Here is a 13,944-nt window from a genome sequence, read left to right on the forward strand (position 1 = left end):
AGGTGAGTTCTGAGTTTTTCCGGTGGCTGAGACGTGACTGTAGTTCCGCCCCACCCCTCTTTCGGGTATTCAGCATAGGGAGCCTGAGACACTGCCCCGCACAAAGATGGCGCAGAGCCCGGGGCTGGCCCAATGGGGAGTGGCGTTGCTACCGGTTGCCTAGGTAACAGCCAATGGGCTGCGGGAATTGTTCCCAGTGTGGCTACCCGGGATGGCGGCGTCAAGTGGGGCAGGCACTGGAGGTAGCCGCGGAGAGGCAGGTGGCAAGGGCGAGCCGGGCGGAACGGAGGTCCGGGCAGCTGCAGCCCGGCGTCGGGGTGAGACGATCATCTTTGAAGCCCCGGCCCAGGTTGACTGGCAGCACGGCTGGGAGGGGGCCGGGAGAGTGTGATCGGGGAAAAGGGACTGGGGAGCCCCTTCCGAATGACAGGGGCTGGGGAGCGCGGGTCCATCCGCGGGGGTCCCAAAACCCGGGGGGGTTCTGAGGCCCGAGGGAGCCCACGGCGCCCAGGATAGCGAGCGGGGTGGGTGGGGGCTTTGTGAAGAGCGGATGGCAGACCTATGTGAACGGAAGACCCCGCCCGCGTGGAAGAGCTGACCCCGGTTGGTGGGAAGGAGCGGTGCTGAAAGGCCAGGACCGGTGGGAGAAGAAATGGGGAGGTCGACGAGAAGAGTTGCCTTCTTGCGGTCTAGGGCTTTGTTTGCTCAGGGTTCGCCTGTCACACTTTGGTAGAGAGGCGTCCCGCACACACTCAGTGAGGCTTGGGAAAGGGGATGCTTAAATTAGCTGATGGTGACATTCCTACGTCTAGCATCTCCAAACTGCTGAGGTACCAGCGGAAGTCACTTGGCTATATTAGAACCCAGCCCAGGCATTTTCCTTTCTCATGGACTAGAATAGTTTCCTAGCAGTCCCCATCGCCCCAAGGCCTCTGGGTTTTTTGTTTTGACCTTCTTTCTGGCGTCAGGATTTTCTTTCCACTTTCTGCAATCTTAAGTGTCTCACAGTTTTCCTAAATAACACCTTTATCTAATAGTGATACATTTGTTTACTTTTCCTGTGGAAGGGAGAATTGTTATAGTGAAAGAGACTTAGAGACTTAAAAGAGACAATTATTTTAAGCTCACTTAAAATACTTTAAAAAGAATATTTGACTTTTTGTTCTAGGTCCCTTACAAGCCTGATCTTTGTTCATCAAAGCCTTCATTTTCTTCTCTTTTGGAATTCTAAAAGCCTAAGAACTGCTTTCTTTATAGCTCAAAGAACTTTGACAAGACTTTCATACCCTGGGGAGGGTGGCTTTAGGGGAGCCATGTGATGCTTATTAATATATGTAGATAGTTAAAGTGGATGCCTTCAAAAAATATTCTTAAACTGAAAATCTACTTTCTTTTAGTTTTTTTTTTTAATCCTCTGGATTTGGATATATGTTAAATTACTGTGGATGCATAAATATTTTTGATCAGTTTGATTTCTGAAATTTTATAAAAAGACAAATGAAATGGAAACAAAAGTTTTCATCCCTGTCTTCTAGTTCTATTTGGAAATGTCTGGGGCAGGAGAAAATAAAGATAGTGAGGATATAGTGTATTGTGTAGACTAACAGTTGTTGTCTTATGGGGACAAAATAGTCATTTTCTTTTAGATAAATGTTTGGTTTGATCCTTTGCAACCTATCTATCAAGAGAGAAAGGGTGGGCATCTGTTAAGAAGGATGACTCATCTTGACTTTCTAGCTAGATTCCGCATAGGTATCTGAAGCCTAAACTCCTAAGCCATCTATTCTCTTTAAAAAGATTTTTTGAATAGCTGATACAAATACTGATTTGCATCCTTTATTAAAGTATTGGGGGGGTTTTCAGTCTATATAAGCACTGGCTATACTTCATTAAACTAGATTTGTCTCAATAACTATGATTACTGATAAAGTTCCTTTTTGGGTCAGTGGCTATACAGCTATTAATTAGCATGGCTAATTACAGAAGTCATAAATGAAAACCCTGACACTGTCTCAGGCAGTGACAATATCAATTATTTGAACACATGTAGAAGTTTCTATTCGAGTGTGTTCAACCATGGCCTGAGAGGAATGGAGTATACATCTGATTCCTTTAATTAGCACTTCTGATTGTGTTCTTGGGAACTGACATCATTTTGACAACTATTGAAGTTTGCTCTATCTCCCTAGAACAAAAAGGAATGGGAATTTGTAGTACCTGCAAACATACTACATTGAAAACAAATGGAAAAGGACAGTGGCAGGGTTAGGTTGAGAGATGATGTTTCAGTTACAGTTGCTGTATAACCAGTTACCCCAAAATTAGCTGCTTAAAACTTGCCATATGATGCTCACAGATCCTGTGAGTCAGGAATTCGGAGAGGGCATCACGGCAATGACCTCACTCTTCCATGATACTTCAGTTGAGATGCAGGTTCAATGGCTGGGAGCTGGAATAATTCTGAAAGCTCCTTTACTCACTCCTGGTGCCTAGGCTAGGGTGGTTCAGAGATGAGAACTGCTAACTGAAAGCACCAACGCATGAGACTTTATACGTGGCCCAGCCTCTGAGCATAGTAGCCTTAGGATAATCAAACTACTTATGTGGTGTCTCAGGTCTCCAAGCTCAAGTTTACCAGTGAGCAAGATGGAAACTGCATCACCTTTTATGATCTAACCTCAGAACACACCATCACTTCCGTCACCTTCTATTGGTTGAAGCAATCACAAGCCTGGCCAGATTCATAGGTGAGGTGTTAGACACAAGTTTTTGATGGGACAGTGGCAAGGTCAAATTGTAGAAGAACGTGTAAGACAGGAAATATGGTCACAAATATCTTCGGAAAATACAGTCCACTCTATTTGGTAATGAGAAGCTAATCTTTCATTTCTTTGGCTTCTTTGAAATGTTTAGGATATATTGCCCAAAAGCTAACAGCGTACCAAAAGAGTGGCTAGGTTTACAATTGGAGGGGCTGGCTAGTACTTGGTCCCTAGATAATCCTCAAATTTTAGAGAAGCATTATTCCCTTTCAGGTTCCTTCTACTGGTGGGATGCCACTGTTTAGAAATTTCATGCAAGAAAAAGTAAACATACAAGAGACTGAGCCCCTGTGTCGTCAGTCTGATTCTTCAACATGCACTGCAGTAACTCCTTCCAAAACTTCGAAGACAAATTAGCTGCTTCTGAACATTTAAAGGGAATGTCCTTAACATTATCTTCCTGGGGAAATAATGATTTTGTGTTTATGTATCAGAACAGTTGTTTAGTTTCAATATTTAGTAGAAGATGCAGGCATTCATATTCTAATTTGTTTTGAAGGAATGAAATAGTACCATACCATTTATACCATAGCTGACACTTTTAGTTCTCGGATGTAATTATTTCTGGGAAGAGCTAATGGTAGCCTCTAGCTGTCAACATGTCTGTCTGGACTGGAATGAGTTTTCCTCTTTAGTTTTGATGGCAAACTGCTCTTCCTCTCATTAATGTTGTATTTGCCATGGAGTCATGTTGACCTCTATCCCAGGCATACTCTGGTGCTGGGTTGATTATAAGAAGCTTGTGAGCCTGAAATTAGGTGCTGACCTTGTGGAACGTTGATGTGACAGAGATGGCATACCAGATGCCAGCATCACCTCACTGAGAAATAGCCCCCTAGAGGTGTTGAGGGGCATTAAGACAAGAAAATGATCCTTGTCTTGGGATATCTTCTATTTAAGGGACCTTGGATATGGAGCTCCTGAGTAACTGGAAAATTGAGAAAAATCCCTGGTGGACCTATGGGAACGACTCTGCAGTGAAGTGAAAGTCACTCAGTCATGTCCAGCTCTTTGCTACCCCATGGACTGTGGCCCACCAGGCTCCTCTGTCCATGGGATTCTCCAGGCAAGAATACTGGAGTGGGTTGCCATGCCCTCCTCCAGGGGATCTTCCCAACCCAGGGATCGAACCTGGGTCTCCTGCACGCAGGCAGATTCTTTATGGTCTGAGCCACCCGGGAAGCCTCTAAACATCACCTAAAGAACTTCCACAAAGTTGGCCTTCATTATAGAGGTAGAAATTAATATCCCTGTGTATTTGGGTGAGAGCACAGGGCTTCTGCTCTGTTCAGACCAGGCTGTGTTCACATCAGATCACTTATGAGCTTTTAACATCTGTATCAAAATTGTTATGACATAAGCCAAAATTAGAATATCCCATAAGGCACTGATAAAGAACAGATGAGTGGCTGTAATTTACTTTTCCTCTACTTAGTACTTACCTAATTAGTCAAAATTGTTGATTTTTTTTCCAAAATGTCATTTGAATTTGTAAGGAAACACAAAAGATCCTGAATAGCGAAAGTAATCTTAAGAAAGACAACAAAGCTGAAAGTATCATGCTTCCTGATTTCAAACTATACTACAAAGCTAGAGTGATCAAAATAGTATGTAGGGACACAAAAACAGGCACACAGATATAGAATAGAGAGCAGAGAAATGAACCCACACTTATATGGGCAACTAGTCTACCACAAAATAGGCAAGAGTATACAATGGAGAAAAGATCATCCCTTCAGTAAATTGTATTGGGAATACTGAGCAGCTACATGCAAAGGAATCAAACTGGACTACTCTGTCACACCGTGTACAAATGAACAAACCCTCAAAATGAAGTAAAGACTTAAATGTAAGTTATGACACCACAAAACTAGAAGAAAAGATAGGCAGCATGCTCTTTGACATCAGTCTTAGCAATATTTTTTGGATATGTTTCCTCAGGCAAGAGAAACAAAAGCAAAAATTAACAAATGGGACTTAAACTAAAAAGCTTTCGCACAGTGAAGGAACCTATCAACAAAATGAAAAGGCCACCTACTAAATAGGAGAAGATATTTGCAAACAATGTATTTGATAAGGGGTTAATATCCAAAATATACAAAGAACTCATAAAACTCAATATCAAAAAAGCAGACAACCTGATTAAAAAAATGAGCAGAGAACCTGAATAGATATTTTTCCAAAGAAGATGTACGGATGGCCAACATCACTAACCATCAGTTCAGTTCAGTTCAGTTGCTCAGTCATGTCCGACTCTTTGTGACCCCATGAATTGCAGCACGCCAGGCCTCTCTGTCCATCACCAACTCCCAGAGTCTACCCAAACCCATGTCCATCAAGTCGGTGATGCCATCCAACCATCTCATCCTCTGTCGTCTCCTTCTCCTCCCGCCCCCAATCCTACCCAGCATTAGGGTCTTTTCCAATGAGTCAACCCTTCGCATGAGGTGGCCAAAGTATTGGAGTTTCAACTTCAACATCAGACCTTGCAATGAACACCCAGGATTGATCTCTTTTAGGATGGATTGATTGGATCTCCTTGCTAACCATCAGGGAAATGCAAATCAAAACCACAATGAGAAGAGTTGCCTGGTGGTCCAGTGGTTAAGAATCTGCCTGCCAGTGCAGAGGACATGGGTTTGATCCCTGGTCCAGGAAGATTCCACATGTTGAGGGGCATCTAAGCCCATGGGCCACAACTGCTGAAGCCCACACACTCTAGAGCCTGTGCTCTGCAACAAGAGAAGCCACTGCAGTGAGAAGTCTGTGCACTGCAACCAGGGGATAGCCCCAGCTAGCTGCAACCAGAGAAAGCCTGTGCGCAGCAGTTAAGACCCAGCACTGCCATCAATAAATAAATAAAAATTTTTTAAATATTTTTAAAAACCCACAGTGAGCTATTACTTCACACCTGTTAGAATGACTGTTATCAAAAAGACAACAAATTATAGGTGTTGGCAAGGATGTGAGAAAAGGGAAACCTTGTGTACTATTGATGGGAGTGTAAATTGGTACAGCCACTATGGAAAACAGTATGGTAATTCCTCAAAAAATTAAAAACAGAGCTACCATATGATCCAGTACTACCACTCCTGGATATTTATCTGAAGAAAACGAAAACATTAATTAGAGAAGATATGCACCCCTATGTTCATTGCAGCATTGTTTACAATAGCCAAAATATGGACGCAATCTAAGTGCCCATCAATAGATAAATGGGTAAAGAAGATGTGGTATATATGAATGTATATGTATATATATGGTAGAATACTACTCAGCCATAATAAAGAATGAAATCTTGCCATTTGTAACAATATGGATGCACCTAGAGGGTATTATGCTAAAATGAAATAAGTCAGTTCAGTTCAGTTCAGTCGCTCAGTCGTGTCCGACTCTCTGCGACCCCATGAATTGCAGCACGCCAGGCCTCTCTGTCCATCACCAACTCCCGGAGTCTACCCAAACCCATGTTCATCGAGTTGGTGATGCCATCCAACCATCTCATCCTCTGTCGTCCCCTTCTCCTCCCGCCCCCAATCCTACCCAGCATTAGGGTCTTTTCCAATGAGTCAGCCCTTCGCATGAGGTGGCCAAAGTATTGGAGCTTCAGCTTCAACATCAGACCTTCCAATGAACACCCAGGATTGATCTCTTTTAGGATGGATTGATTGGATCTCCTTGCAGTCCAAGGGACTCTCAAGAGTCTTCTCCAACACCACAGTTCAAAAGCATCAATTCTTCGGCGCTCAGCTTTCTTCACCGTCCAACTCTCACATCCATACATGACCACTGGAAAAACCATAGCCTTGACTAGACGGACTTTTGTTGGCAAAGTAATGTCTCTGCTTTTAAACATGCTATCTAGGTTGGCCATAACCTTCCTTCCAAGGAGTAAGTGTCTTTTAATTTCATGGCTGAAGTCACCATCAGCAGTGATTCTGGAGCCCAAAAAAGTAAAGTCTGGCACTGTTTCCACTGTTTCCCCATCTATTTCCCATGGAGTGATGGGACCAGATGCCATAATCTTAGTTTTCTGAACGTTGAGCTTTAAGCCAACTTTTTCACTCTCCTCCTTCACCTTAGACAAATGCCATATGATTTCATTTATACATGGAATTTATGAAACAAAAATAGATGAATGAACATAACAAAACAGAAACAGTTACAGAGAACAAACAGATAGTTGCCAAAGGAGAGGGCATAAGAAGAAGAGAAAGAGAAAGAAAGAGAAATAGGAGTATCTTAACCCCTTCTTATAGAATATCCTTGAAAATAAACATTCTTTTACCACTCATATGAAGCTATACCTAGCCAGTCTCCAAATGTTATTGGTTGTTTTCATTTATCCTGTGACATATCTAATAATCATTCCTGCTCCCATTACGCTTGTGGCTTCCCTTGTGGCTCAGCTGGCAAAGAATCCGCCTGCAATGCAGGAGACCTGGGTTTGATACCTAGGTTGGAAAGAACCCCTGAAGAAGGGAACGGCTACCCACTCCAGTATTCTGGCCTGGAGAATTCCATGGACTGTATAGTCTATAGCGTCGCAAAGAGTCAGACACGACTGAGCAACTTTCACTCTCACTTTACCCTATTATCTCCCTAGTTCAGGCCTTAGGAGCTCAAACCTGGGCATATCAGTTAGCTTTGGCTAGGTGTGTTATTACACACCATCCCCAAATTATAGTGGCTAAAACAACAACCATTTCTTTAGTCTGTGGTTCTGTGGGTGAGTAATTCGGGGCTGAGCTCAGGAGGGCAGCTCTTCCAGTCCTGCCTGAGCTCACCCAGGCATCTGCAGTCTGCAAGTCAGATAACCCATCCAGATCCAATGAGCAGAGAAATATATAACCTGCCTCTTAGTGGAGGATCTGCCATGGCATGTTGCAAAGGCATAGATGGAGTGAGAATATGTCATGCACATTTTTACAGTTGACTAAACATCACATCTCTTGTAGCTTTCCTGGCTGTAGGCTTTTGCTTTTCCAACCCATCCTGCTTCCTTCTGCCACATTCATTTTCCTTAGACTCTGCTTTCATAGTTTGTGTTGTAACCCCCAGAGGTTTCTTCTTTTCCCCCACCTTATCAGCCATCAATCCTTCTGCCTAGCTTCCAAAGATCTCCTTAAGCTAGCTTGACCCTAAAAGCAGAGAACATGGTACAGGGGAAAAGAACTAGTGGCAGTCAGGGCGGCATGGGCACCATCATCGTCATTGCTCACTAAACTAGTGCTTAACCTCTTTGGGCTTCTGTTTTCTCCAAATAGTTCTCCCTCCAAAATGAGGGGATTTGGATTCTTTTCAGATTTAAGATTTAGGCTGGGTGTACATAAATGAATTTACTTCCCATTACTCTGTAAATAAACCTTCAAGACCCGGCTTCTTCTTTCCCACCGCACGTGTCATGTTTATGTTGGTGCTTTCATCCCCCGTGTTTTTTCAATCTGGAATTGCCTTTTGCCTTCTTCACCGCTTGTTTTAAATTCTGCCCATCCTTTCTCTTTGTAATCTCTGCCATCCAGTTTGACATTTAATTATATTATCTCTCATATTATTCAGTGTTTCAGTTGTTCCTTTTATCAACTAGACTACAAACTCATCAAGGGACAAGACTATATTTTATGCATTGACTAAGCATATAGTAGGTATCAAGCAAATGCTTAAAAATTAATCCTAAATTTCCATCACAGGTCTTAGAAAATTAGAATTGGCTGAAACTTTTGAGACAAGTAAGAGGATAAGACTTTGGCCAGAGGTGGTGATGATGGTGGTGTTGGTGGTGGTTGGGAGTGGGGATTTTTGTTAAATGTACTCAAGGTAGTTCATGCTTACCAGGCTGGTAGGCCTTTAGAAGGTATCTATAAAATTGCTCTCCAGGCCTTTCCTCCAGCTATTCTATGACACTGGTTCTCCTCTATTGTTTCTTGCAGATTTCATCCTCCTGTGAGCTGTCACCATGACCCTGACAAAAGGTTCCTTCACTTACTCCAGTGGAGAGGAGTATCGTGGCGAGTGGAAGGAGGGTGAGAGGACCCGTGGGGGACATCCAGTGATGAACCCTTCATTGGGCTGAAGGAGAAATACATCAGGACATACAAGCAAGCTTTATGAGACTTAATTTCTATATCCACAATTTAATCCAAATAGTACCTTTCCTTTATTCAATTTTAGGATTATAAATAAAGGAATTGGAAAATGCTACTATTATGCCAACCTACAAAAATAAGTTAAATGTTCCCACTTCTAAATTTAAAGTGTTTTAGCACTCGTTTATTTTTTATTTTTTGCTATGCCTCATGGATTGTGGAATCTTAATTCCCTGACCAGAGGTGGAACCTGGGCCCTCAGCAGTGAAAGTGCTGGATCCTAAGCACTGGACCACCAGGGAACTGCCCCCCCCACCCAGCACTCTTTTTCTCCTTTCATGGTATTATTTGGGAATTGTTTTTATAAACACTAATGTACTCAGCAGAGCGAAATGAATGATTTTTAGTGCCTATAAATTAGAAAGTATAAATTCATTGCAATGACTTGATTCTAGGAATCTTAAGGAGGAAATTAGGGCAGACACTCAAGAGAAGATGACATCCGTAGCCTTGAGTTTCCTGTGATAGCTTATTACACTTGGAAGTATCTATTCATAGACATGGCAGAATTCCTCAGAGCCTGAGACTATACAGGAAGCAGGTTAATGATGTTCAGCTTGGAAACAGTCTGGCCACTTAAAAGTCTCATGGGTCCAATCCTGGCAAGCCAGGAACTGCCCTGAGGAGACTAGACTCTTTATAGCTGTGCCAACGAAGAGCAGTTCACACCGTTTCCAGACGCCTCATTTTTTTCATGGTAGATCCCTGTAGCTGATGAATTCTTGAGATTTGAGAGGAGAAATTGTGCATGTGGGATGTGACCTTACCTCCGTACATCCCAGCCTTTTCTCCTGCCTCCCAAACTGCTCTCCTCTTCAACGTGACCTTTTCGAGGAGAGTCTTCTTGAGGCTCTGCTGGGCAGTCTTTATCCACCAAAAGAACCCCCTGGTACCCTGAAAGGCGTTGCTGATTCTCCAGTATCTTACTCTGTTCTCTGGTCAGTCCAGTGGGTAAGCACAGCCCTGTTGATGGAGCAAAACTCAAACCAGTCTTGCCAGTCAGGCTGTTAGGTCTGCCCCGCAGCTTCATAGTCTCAGAGAGTACTTTAATTTTTTCTTAGACTGGCAAAGTAGTCAAGTGTTGAGGGCTCCCGAGTCAAGGTACTGACTGCATTTGCTGTCTAGCTCTGCCTCTTAGCTGCTCCGTGATCTTGAGTACCTTTTTTTTTTTTTTAGCTTCTCCTTGCCTTGGTTTCTGCACCTGTTAATGGGAACAATAGGGGTTTTCCCTGGCAGTCCAGTAGTAGAGACTCTGCACTTCCATTGCAGGGGGCGTGGGTTTGATCCCTGGTCAGGGAGCTAAGATCCCATATGCCGCATGTTGTGGCAAAAAAAAATAATAATAGTATTGTGCCTACCTTCTGAGGTTGTTGTGAGGATCAAATTAGATGATAAATACAAAGTGTTTGAAAGAGTCCCTGGCACATAATGAAGGCCCTGTAAACATTAGCTATTGTGATTTTTATTTAAAAAAAAAATTTTTTTTTTTAGCTGTTGTGATTTTTAAGTGCTCTCTTACCTTCATATAACTTCCCTGGTAGCTCAGATGGTAAAGCATCTGCCTACAATGCGGGAGACCTGGGTTCGATCCCTGGGTTGGGAAGATCCTCTGGAGAAGGAAATGGCAACCCACTCCAGTACTCTTGCTTGGAAAATCCCATGGACGGAGGAGCGTGGTACCTTACATACAGTCCATGGGGTCGCAAAGAGTCAGACACGACTGAGTGACTTCACTTTCACTTACCTTCATACTTAGATCTGCTCCAAATCTGATGGCTGTTGCTGGCCAAAATCTTGGCTTTCTCTGCCTACCAAATCCAAATAAAAAAATGTGGAGACAGAGTTTAGAGGAAATAGAAAGGTGGCTTTAATTTTCAGCAAGCAGAGAGGGAAACACAGTAGGCTCATGCCTCAAGAACTGCGCCCCCTCTCCTTCATGAGGAGTCTATGGGCTTCTATAAGATGAGGGCTTGCAGTCAGGGGTCTGTGATGAGGAGCAAAGGTGTAAGAATCTTGTATTCTTCTTCCTCTTGCATTGTTTCAAAAACAGTCATAGGCTGGCATCAGTATCCCAGTAACTGAGTCTGGCAGTCCTATGGCCCTGCCCCTTCTTTGTGATATGTAAAAAGAGAAAAACTACAAGAGGTGGTTTGCAGAGAGTGCTATAAAGGTAAGCACCAGATACAGGATGTAAGTAGCACAGAGTCAAGGGCTTCCCAGGTGGTGCTAGTGATAAAGAACCTGCCTGCCAATGCAGGAGACATGAGAGATGTGGGTTCAATCCCCTGGAGGAGGGCATGGCAACCCACTCGAGTATTCTTGCCTGGAAACTCCCATGGACAGAGGAGCCTGGCGGGCTATGGTCCATAGGGTCACAAAGAGTCGGACACGACTGAGGTGACTTAGCCCACATGCATGCAAAGGATAATAGGTGCAAAATGTAGCTCATGCAGAGTTAGGGGGCAGACAAGCAATTTCAGTTACAGATTACAGATTAGGAAAAGTTAAAGTAAAAACTGGGAATGGTCAGGCCTGTTCACTGTTCTCTTTATCTTCTTTGATCTCAGGAAAAGGAAAGAAAAACTCACTGTTCTTTTTTCCTTTTCACTGCAACAATCCTTGGAGCCAAGTTATTACTCTGGGCAACGGTTCTCTGCCTTGCTAATGTCACTGTTTCTCTTCTTTCCTTTGTGGATGGGGTGATGCAAGGCAAAGGATGTTAGACAGTGACAGAGGACCCTAAAGCTGCCCCATCCCAACCTGACACCCGTCTTCTCTTTGCTCAGGCCGCAGACATGGTTTTGGTCAACTGATGTTTGCAGATGGTGGCACCTACCTGGGCCATTTTGAGAATGGGCTCTTTAATGGCTTCGGGGTACTGACCTTCTCAGATGGCTCAAGGTGGGTACCCGGTCATTCTTTTCCCAACCTTAGACAAGGGAAGGGAAGCTCTGATCTAAAAATGATAGCAAGAAACACCTGGTCAAATCTGAGCTTGTCTCTGACTCTCTGAAAACAAGCAAGGAGTAGCATTCATTCTTTTATTGGTTACTTTATAAACACATCTAAAATTTGAGATGGCAAGGAGGTTAGTGACCTCTCAGCCCACCACTTTGCTCTTTGGTTGTTTCCTTGAGATTAGCGCCTCATATCATCTGGGCTCTCTGACTCCTCTCTGCTGGGTGAGGTGGGGTGAGTGGGGTGGGGGGAGCTCTAGAAGAGTGGAATCAGCTTTGCTCCTTAGCGTTAATAAACCTCATGTTTGGCGTTGGTAGCTGCCTGACTCAGTTATCCTGAAGGCTGACATCTCGCGTTTCCCCAGGTATGAGGGGGAGTTTGCCCAGGGCAAGTTTAATGGCGTCGGAGTCTTCATTCGACATGACAACATGACCTTTGAGGGAGAATTTAAAAACGGCAGAGTGGATGGTTTGGGTAAGTTGCCAACCAGCAGAACAGGTGACTAAGGCAAGTATAAATGGGTGGCAGGACACCTTTGCAGCTTTAATCCTTCTGTGGACACCCAGCAATACAGAGTGCTGGGTCCCTGGACTCAGCACCCAAGAGCTGCAACTTTTCTCTCCCTCGGCTTCAACGTAGCAAGCTGGCCTCCGAGCCACAAATGCCACCATCACACCCTTATTTTCTCTGTCCCCCTTAAAGGCCTGCTGACTTTCCCTGATGGTTCTCATGGAATACCCCGAAATGAAGGTCTGTTCGAGAACAACAAGCTTTTGCGGCGTGAGAAGTGCTCGGCGGTGGTCCAGCGAGCCCAGAGCGCCTCCAAGTCAGCTCGGAGCCTCACTGCCTGACGGGGGCTGTGCCCAGCTGACAGCAACGTCTGCCACCCGCTCAGGGTGGACAAATGAACCCAACGTGAGAGGAGACGAAAATGACCATGGAGCAGAAGCCCTGGGAGGGGCCTGTCACCTGCAAGGCAGGGCTTTGGTCACAGAAGGTCTGAGGCTTGGGCCACTGCAGCAGTGGTCACCCAGCATGTCCTTCCCTTCTCTTACTCATTGGTACTTCTGTCCCTAACACCGTAGATCACCTGGTGCAGACCGGCTGCTGCCTTTCTACTTCATTTTCTGCCAAGTGATGCAGAATCTCTTCCTTCTGCCTCTATTTGGTGCAGGTGATCCCAGCCCCAGATGTGGGCCAAGTGCTCAGTGCTCTGTGAGAAATGAGGAAAATAGGGGTGGCCTCGACAGTACAGCGGTCCCATGAAAGTCAAGACCAGAGCTTTTCTGTATGTTGTCCCGCATTCCTGGTTGGCATCATGGCCCCAGGCCTTCCACTTTGTCTGACCAGCCTGGTCCTGTGTCTGCTTGTTGCCCCTGTGAAGGGTTCAGTGAAGTGCTGTTTTCCTCTCCCTTGACCTTATAAGCTGTCTTCCTCCCCTGAGTTCCATCAGGTAACCTGTGCCCCTCTCTCCTTCCTTAGACATGGGAAAGGATCCCTTTAGTCAGAAAGAAACCAATGTAAACAGTCATCTTATAGCTTGTAATTATTACTTACTCTAGCCCAAGGGCAGACACCTCTGGGTCGCATCAGGCCTTGTTATGGAGTGAACTGAATCCTCAAGGATGGCTTGGGCTGACACAGCTCCTTCCCAGTGGACCAGCAGGTCAGACCCACCTCAACCCCTTGGGGTTCAGGTAGAATTTGACCCATCTGGGGAAGGCAATGAACTCAAAAGAGCATTTGGTTCACTGTAACTCTTCCACCATGAGCCTTGGCCATCATGCCTAGGGATCAGATCTGGTTCGATTGAACTCCTGGACAGTTCATCACAGAGGCCTCCAGTTACCCTGGGACCCCAAAATGCCCTGCCCCACCCCCAGCCCCTCATCCTCACACTGAATGTCTCCTCAGCAGCAGATTGTGGTGGAAGTGATAGTCGTGTGCCTCTATTTATTCTCTGCATTATACTGTGGAAACAAGTGCTTATGAGGAATAAATCAATCACCAGAACTGCC

General features: G+C 44.6%; 1 protein-coding gene across 7 annotated transcripts in view; it reads left to right on the forward strand.

Annotated features, from left to right (window-relative positions):
* Nucleotides 1–13,944, forward strand: part of MORN4 (MORN repeat containing 4) — a 24,908-nt gene extending 10,964 nt beyond the window's left edge. The window contains exons 1-6 of one of the 7 annotated variants that reach the window (XM_081549926.1): nt 205–349; nt 2,616–2,747; nt 8,753–8,845; nt 11,755–11,869; nt 12,291–12,400; nt 12,629–13,944. In XM_081549926.1, coding sequence (XP_081406052.1) covers nt 8,779–8,845; nt 11,755–11,869; nt 12,291–12,400; nt 12,629–12,777 — 441 coding nt within the window. In that variant the 5' untranslated portion in view covers nt 205–349; nt 2,616–2,747; nt 8,753–8,778 and the 3' untranslated portion in view covers nt 12,778–13,944. Of the gene's footprint in view, nt 1–204; nt 350–473; nt 604–2,615; nt 2,748–8,752; nt 8,846–11,754; nt 11,870–12,290; nt 12,401–12,628 lie in introns of those variants that run through there. The other 6 variants (XM_081549918.1, XM_081549934.1, XM_081549907.1 and 3 more) reach the window with 6 other exon arrangements.

The sequence above is a fragment of the Giraffa tippelskirchi genome, chromosome 2 (genome assembly GCF_054371585.1).
Source record: "Giraffa tippelskirchi isolate mGirTip1 chromosome 2, T2T-mGirTip1v1.2.pri, whole genome shotgun sequence".
Classification (NCBI taxonomy): Eukaryota; Metazoa; Chordata; class Mammalia; order Artiodactyla; family Giraffidae; genus Giraffa; species Giraffa tippelskirchi.